General features: G+C 67.0%; 1 protein-coding gene across 1 annotated transcript; it reads right to left on the bottom strand.

Annotated features, from left to right (window-relative positions):
• Positions 1–3,410: 3,410 nt before the first annotated feature.
• PCGF1 (polycomb group ring finger 1) lies at positions 3,411–7,948 on the bottom strand. The gene is given in 11 exon segments (XM_053976688.1): positions 3,411–3,569; positions 4,143–4,223; positions 4,297–4,383; positions 4,504–4,537; positions 4,655–4,763; positions 4,854–4,925; positions 5,793–5,945; positions 6,052–6,157; positions 6,972–7,266; positions 7,268–7,393; positions 7,608–7,948. Coding segments are annotated over 11 exon segments (1,452 nt in total). The 3' UTR covers positions 3,411–3,521.

Below are 7,948 nucleotides of genomic sequence, written 5' to 3'. Positions count from 1 at the left end.
CGCCTCCAGGGTCCCGGGCAGTCCGGGAATGCCGGCGGCAGGGCCGGCTTGGTGCCGCAAGTGCTCCCATCACCAGCGCGGCTGCTCCGAGCAATCCCGGGGTTCCTCCAGGCGGCTGCAGGGGGTGGTGGGGTCCCGGGGGCGGCACTTTCCCAGGCCCTGCCATGACCCTTCTGTCCGCAGGAAGGTGCCCCCGTTTCCCACGCCGGCGGGCATCCCGGTGCCAGTGCCGGTGCCCACATCCTCAGGAAGCGGGCAGGAAACACGGGCCCGGGGAGGGGGGCAGCGGGGGTGAGGAGGGCACAGTGTGGGGCGGGCGAGGGAGGGCTCAGCGTGGGCCCGTCAGAACCCCCTGGGGTCATTTAGAGCCGCTCAGGCGGTGACAGGAATTAAATTGCGTTTGGGTTTTCTCATCAGCCTCGTCCCGGCGCTTCGTTACAGGGAACGTCCCCCGCGCTGGGGCGGTGGCTCATTCCCGTCGTGACAGCTCATTCCCGTCGTGACAGCTCATTCCCGTCGTGACAGCCGCGTGCCCGTGCCGCGTTCCGCAGGGCACGGACGGGATGGGACGGGCACCACAGGGATGGATGGCCGTGGCCCAGTGGGTGCCCTGGGGTGGGAGGTCAGGATGCGGGGCAATGCTGTGTCACACGTGTCCCCACGGTGCCCACGCAGCCCATCCCAGTGCCCGCCACGTTCCAGGAGGCCGGGCATGGCCCCTCACCCGGCAATGGGGTGTGAGGGTGCCGGGGGCTCATCTGTCTCTGTCACGGCTGCGAGGAGCCGGTGCTGCCGGAGCATGGCGGGGACGGTGCAGCCGGGAGGGGCTTCTGCACAGCCGGGGGGCTCAGCAGCCCGGAGTCCAACCCCTGTGCCCACCCCCAGGTCAGGGCAGCGGCTGGGGGTAAGCAGGACCCCCAGAGTGGGAGTCCGTGGGGCTGGTGGGTTTTCTGGGGTGTTGGAGGGGGCTGGAGATGAGCCCCAGCGAGGGGCAGGGGTGTGGGGTGTGGAGTAGGAGGGGGCAGTGCTTGGGGACTGGCATAGGAGGGAGGGGTGATGCTGTGCCTCCCTCCCCGGGCTGTGCTGTGCCCCCAGTGCCCCCCCACAAGGCACAGGAGCTGCAGGGCTGTGGAGGGTGGGGGCTTGAGGAGTCTCTCTGTGGGGTCCCTCCCACAGACCCCCCCCCCCCCCCCCCCCAGTACGGCACGTGCAGCCCCCTGGCACATCCCTGTGACACAATGGGTGGGTCACTTCACCTCTCACCCCATATCCGAGCCCTGGGACCCTCCAGGCTGGGGGTGCCGCCATCCCCAGTGGGTCCCTGGGGGTCCCACATAGCCAAGGAGTTCTTAAGGGTCCCGTCCCTCTGGTCTCACGTGGGTCTGTGCCATGCCCAGATCCTCTCGGGCAGAGCTGGGGACCCCCGACAGCCCCCCAGGTTAAGGACAGGGGGACGGGGGCTCAGGTTTCCCTCTCTGCCGGGCTGGAGCCGGGGGCCATTAGCCCCCTCGGAGCATGACGGGCCGGGGGGACATCAAAGTGCCTTCAGCTTGACCGCGCCTCGGGGGTACGGGAACATCCCCCCAGTACCTGCCCCTGCCCCGCTGGATCCCCCAGCCCTCATCTCCCCCCGTCTCCGGGGCAGCCCCCGTGGGCGCTGGGGCCAGGCCGTGGGCGGGGGGCTCATTTACCAACGTCAGCCCCGCAGTTGGTTTGAATTAGGCTCCTCCGGGGCCGGCGCTGATAAGGGAGGGGGTGTAGGGCTGGGGGGGGGGGACGTGGGGGGCTCCGGGGGGCTTCCTGCTCTGCCGTCTGTGACTGGCTGCCAGAGCCGCTGCTGACAGACACGGGGACAGCCCCCGCCTCGCTACCCCCGCCATCCGTCCATCCATCCACCTACACGCCCACTCCCCCACAGACAGCCCCCGTTTGGACCCCCGTCCTGCACCCCCAGCCCTGTTTGGGATCCCAATCCGGCTCCTCCACTCCTCCAGCCCTGGCTGGCACTCCCACACTGCACCCACAGCCCTCTGCTGCCAGTTGGGATCTCTGTCCCACACCTCCAGCTCTGCATCTTGATTTAGGATACCCCACCCATCCTTTTGATCCCATTTGGGACCCCCATCCTGCACCCCCACCTTTCCAGCCTCGGCTGGGACCCCAGTCTTACACCCCAATCCCTGTGGCCCTGTTTAGAACACCCATCCTGCTCCCCCACACCTCCAGCCCTGTCTGGGCCATGCCCCAAACCCTCTGTCCCTGCTCGAGACCCCCCAAGCCCCCCAGCCCTACTAAGCCCCCCATCCTGCTCCTCCGGTCCTATTTGGGACCCCCATTCCACAACCCCGCCCCTCCCTCTCCGGCTGGGACCCTAATCCTGCACCCCACCGCTCCACCCTCATTTGGAACCCCCATTCTGCCCGCCCCACCCATCCAGCCCCAGTTGGGATCCCCATGCCCGGATGGCCTCGCAGCCCCCGGGTTTCCCTTCGTCCTGGTGGGGGCTTTGGGCAGGCGAGCCCGGCCGCCCTGCCCGGTGAGCGATGGCCGACAGCTGGGCCGGGCCGGGCCGTAACCGGATCCCCCGGCAGCGGCGGCGGCGCGGGGGTTGCGGCGCGGGGGACCGAGCGCAGAGCTCAGTGCGGGGCCGGGGATGAAGGATGGGCCACGGGGTACCCGCTGCCACATCCATCCCGGTGGGTCCTGGACCGTGCCCACCACAGTTCGGGGGGCGAGGACGGAGGGGTGATCCCCGAAAGCCGCCCGGCACAGCCCGGCTCCGGCACCACGGAGCGAGGTCAGCACCGGGGGGCTTCGAGCCCCGTGCCGCAGCCAGGGCCCCTCCGGAGCCGCGTTCCCGGGATCACCGGGATCACTGGGATCCGGCACCTGTTCCTCCCGCAGCCGTGGGGTCCCAGCCCCACCCCAGGGACACCCCCGCCCCCGGGACCCCCCGCCCGCAGCTGTGCCCGTGGCTGCCGCGCGAGGATCCAGATGGCGGAATATTGTCCCGGGCTAATTAGGGCCGCGCGGGGCGGGGGGGGCTGCGAGGTTCCCCCCCTTCCCCCGGCAATCAAAGGGCTGATGACTTTATTAAGGCTCATTATGTGGGGCGGGGGGGCCGGACATGCGCCAGGCAGCCGTGACGGGATCGTGACGGGATGGATGTGAGGAGTGCCCGCGGGGCTGCGCGGGGCTGAGGGGGAATGGAGACCAGGGGGGCTGCCTAGCCCCACAGTGCACCCCCAGCACCCCATGCTTCAGCCCCCCATGGGTGCAGCCCATTCGGGGGTCACTGAGTCCCCACATGCAGCCCCCCCAGGCTCCTGGAGCTGCTGGAGCAGAGGGGACCCTCCTGAGACACCCACAGCAGCCCCCAGCCCCCCTCAGACAAAGCAGGGACTCAAGGGGACTTTTGAACAATTTTATTCCAAAAATAAATTCAAAGAAGGGTATAAGTTATGGGGGGTGGGGGGGCGGGAGCAGGGCTGCACTGGGGGGGCAGTGCCCACCCCCTGCCCCTACCTCCTCTTGTCCTTGATGCTGTAGTGCAGCAGGAGGGGTGCAGGCTGTGGGGCAAGGGGGGGGTCAGAGCTGGGGGACTCCAGCCAAGGACCCCCCTTGGGGCAGAGACCCCAGATCCCAGCCCAGGGACTACCCCCAGGGTAGGGACTCCAAGCCTCAGCCCAGGGAACCCCCCCCTGACAGAGACCCCCCCCGCCCCATCCCAGCCCATGACCCCAAACCCCAGCCCAGGACTCCCTCCTAGACCAGGGATCCCAAACCTCAGCTCAGGGACTCCGCAATCCCAGTCCATGACCCCAAACCCCAGCCTAAAATCCCCTTGGGGCAGAGACCCAGAAGCCCAGCCCAGAAGTCCCCTGGTACAGGGACCCCAGTCCCAGCCCAGGGACTCCCCTGGGGCTGCACCCCAAACTTGGCCAACCCCTTTGGGGACCCCCCCATTGCCTGACCCACTCAGGGGCCAGGGACCCCCCAGATCACCACTGCAGCCACATTAAAGATCGTCAATCCCTCAACCCCATAATGCCCCGAACCACCCCCAGAGAGTCACCCCACCACTTCCCCGACAGGCTGAACCCCAAAATCAGAGCCTGCCATCCCTTATGATGGATGCCCACCTTGCCAAACCAGCGTGAGAGCCAAAGCTGCTTCATTGTCATGTGGTCAGGGAGGGGCTCGTTGTCAAAGAGGATCTGCACCTGCACGGGGAGGCTGCATCAGGGGGGCCAGGACACCCCTGGGGGCTGGGACCCCCCCTGGACCCCCACTCACGTGCTGCAGGGACAGCCCCAGCCGGTGGCACAGGACCCTCCGCAGGTGTCGGATCTGTGCCCGCACCGAGCACCTCACGTATTTTTGCTGTGAGGGGCAGAGAGGGTTGGGGGGCTGTGGGGGACCTCCAGGGACCCCACACACCCCTGCCAGGGCCAGGGTGACAGCTGGGGGTCAGGCCTGGGGTCTGCAGGGATCCCCACTCACCTGCAGCATGGCCTTGCTCTTGTCCTTGCTGGAGCTGTGGCGGGAAGAGAAAGGGACACGTGTCCAGGGTCTCACGGGTCGGGGGCCACGCCCAGTGTCCCCTGTGTCCCCTCCCCACCCCACTGAGGGGCTGCAGTCCCCCCGGACTCACCTCAGTTTCTCCAGGCAGAGCGAGACGTGCTCGTCGTAGCGGAAATAGTGCGCGCGCGAGTGGTCAAAGGTGCTGTAGGGGAGCCCCATGGGGTCACCCCCCACCGTGTCTGGGGACACAGGTGGCACCGTCAGCCCCCTGTGCCCCCGACACCCCCCAGCATTGCAGCTGGCTGCCCCCCGTGCCCCCCCCGTCCCACCGTCACCGCTGGGCTGCGTCACCCGGTCGAGGCCACGGGACTGGTAGAACTCCCGGATCCGCTTCTCCTCACCTGCGAGGGACAAGTGGCTCAGGGACACACCTGGGCCCACCTGCCCCTGAGGGCGGTCCCTGGCTGTCCCCCCTCCCTCCACTGCACCAAGCCCCCGCCACAGACCCTGTCCCCATCCCTCTTTCTCTCCTTGTCCATATCCCCATTCCTCTCTGTCTGCATCAAGCTCCACGTCCCTGTCCCCGTGTCCCCTGTACTGTGCTGCATGCCATGTCCCCTGAGCCCCCCATGTCCCCTGAGCCCCCCCATACTGTGCTGCATGCCGTGTCCCCTGAGCCCCCCATGTCCCCTGAGCCCCACAATGTCCCCCGTACTGTGCTGCATGCCATGTCCCCTGAGCCCCCCATGTCCCCTGTACTGTGCTGCATGCCATGTCCCCTGAGACCCCCATGTCCCCTGAGCCCCCCATGTCCCCTGTACTGTGCTGCATGCCATGTCCCCTGAGCCCCCCATGTCCCCTGAGCCCCCCATGTCCCCTGAGCCCCCCATGTCCCCCATACTGTGCTGCATGCCATGTCCCCTGAGCCCCCCATGTCCCCTGAGCCCCCCATGTCCCCTGAGCCCCCCCATGTCCCCCATACTGTGCTGCATGCCATGTCCCCTGAGCCCCCCATGTCCCCTGAGCCCCCCATGTCCCCCATACTGTGCTGCATGCCATGTCCCCTGAGCCCCCCATGTCCCCTGAGCCCCCCATGTCCCCCATACTGTGCTGCATGCCATGTCCCCTGAGCCCCCCATGTCCCCTGAGCCCCTCATGTCCCCTGAGCCCCCCCATGTCCCCCGTACTGTGCTGCATGCCATGTCCCCTGAGCCCCCCATGTCCCCTGAGCCCCCCATGTCCCCTGAGCCCCCCCATGTCCCCCGTACTGTGCTGCAGGCCGGGCACCAGCTTGTAGACGATGTCCTGCATGACCCTGTCCAGTTTGAGGTTGAGCAGCGGCTGCGTCTCGTGGATCTTGGTGTTGCACATGGGGCAGTACTTGCTGGTCTGCAGGTACTTCACGATGCAGCTCTTGCAGACTGGGGACAAGGACAGGCGTGGGGGGACAAGGACAGGTGTAGGAGGGGTGGGACCACACCCCCACGGGACTCACAGCCCCCCCCCTACCCAGGTGGGGACACTCACAGGTGTGCAGGCACTCGGTGATGGTGGTGGCGTCGATGAAGTACCCGGCGCACAGGAAACACACGATGTGCTCGTTCAGCTCCTTCATCTTCACCTTCACCTCCTCCTGCGGGGACACCTCACTGTCACCTGGAGCATCCCAAGACCGCCCCCACCTGTCACCCGGAGACCCCCGAGACCCCTCTCGTCCTTCACCTGGAACCCCTTAGCCCAAGGATCTTCTCCCGCCATTCCCTTAACACGCTAAAAAAATTGGATTTTGGGGAGTTGCACCTCTTGTTTTGCTTTAATATGCCAGAAAACAGATTATGAGAGGCTGGCCACCACCGTCCTGCTAAGATATGTCAGAAAATGGGACTTTGTAGGGATTGCCACGTGTCTTCCATTATTACACCAGAAAATGGGATTTTGAGAGACTGGTCTCAGTGTCTTATTTTAATGGGAAAAGGCCAGAAAATGGGATTCTGGGGGGCCACGCCTCCTCTTTTCTCTTATTATGTCAGAAAACAGGATCTGGGGAAGCTGTACCTCCTGTCTTCCATTATTATGGCAGAACACGGGATTTTGGGGGGCTGCACCCCCTTGTAACGCCTTAACATACCAGAAACCAGGACTGACCACTCTGTATTCCATTATTACGCTAGAAAACCGGATTTGAAGGGGGCTGGATGCCCTGTTTTTTCCTTATTACACCAGAAAATGGGATTTTGGGGGTCCGGGGACACCCCCAGTCCGGTGCCTGCCCCGCCCCTTGGCCACGCCCCCTTTCCCTGGCCCCGCCTTCCCGCACCGCCCCTCGGTCTCACAGCGCCCCCCAGCGGCGCCACCGCGGTACCGCCCGTCCCCTCCCGGGCTGGCCCCCGGTGTCGCCGCCACCGCCTCCTCCCGGTGCCTCCCGCCCTCCCGGTACGGCCGCTCGCCTCGTTCCGCAGCGGGTCCATCTTGTAGACGGCCTGGAGCTGGTTCCGCAGCCGCATGGCGATGGCCATCGGGCCCCCCTGAGGAGGCGACGCCATCTTAGAGCCGCCTCCGCCTGTGGCCTCGCGCACTTCCGTGTTCGGGGCGGGGCCGCAGCGAGCGGCGGGACTACAACTCCTAGCGTGCCCCGCGAGTCTCGAGTCGCGGCGGGCAGCGCAAGCTCGGCCCTGTGCTGATCCTTCCCCACGACCCACGGGGAGAGGCCCGGGATCCCGAGACCCCCCCGACCTGGTCCGTTAGGGGGAACCGCCGGGAGCCGCCGCCACCGGACCCGCCGTGTTTAGGGGAGGGTGTTCCCGGCAGTGGCCAATAGCGAGAGGGCGCGCTCTTGACGGACAGCAGCGGCCGCCAATCAGAGAGGCCTCTGCGGGCGCGTGGTGCTGCGGAACGCCGCTAGAGGGCGGCAGAGCAACGCGGGGGAACGGGAGGGGCGGGGGGGGGGGCACGGGAGGGAACCGGGGGGACGGGGGGGGTCGGGGACCTGAGGGGACATGAGGGGACATGAGGGGACATGAGGGGGTCTGGAGGCTGCGAGGGGGCACGAAGGAAACGAAGAGTCTGGGAGGGGCGCGGGGTACATGCGGAGAACTCGGTATTGGGGGGGGGCGTGAGGTGCGGGAGATCTGGGGGGGCTCAGGGGGTCTGAGAGGATTTGGGAGGGGACACCGGCGTGTCCCGACGGGGGCACGGGGTGAACGGCGGCGGCGAGTGCAGGGCTGGGCTGAGGGATGCAGCGGCACCGGCAGGGTTGGGCTCCCGGGGTGCTGGTGGGGTCGGGGTGTTTGCCCTGGCACTTCGGGGTGCCAGGGTGCTCGCAGGTCGGGGTGCCGGGGTTCAGGCAGGGTTGGGGTGCTGGGGTGTCGCTGGGGTACCAGCGTGCTGGCGGTTTAGGGTGTCGCGCTGCTGTTGGTGCTGACAT

The sequence above is a fragment of the Vidua macroura genome, chromosome 4, assembly GCF_024509145.1.
Source record: "Vidua macroura isolate BioBank_ID:100142 chromosome 4, ASM2450914v1, whole genome shotgun sequence".
Taxonomy (NCBI): Eukaryota; Metazoa; Chordata; class Aves; order Passeriformes; family Viduidae; genus Vidua; species Vidua macroura.
This window is presented reverse-complemented; position numbering and strand designations above follow the sequence as displayed.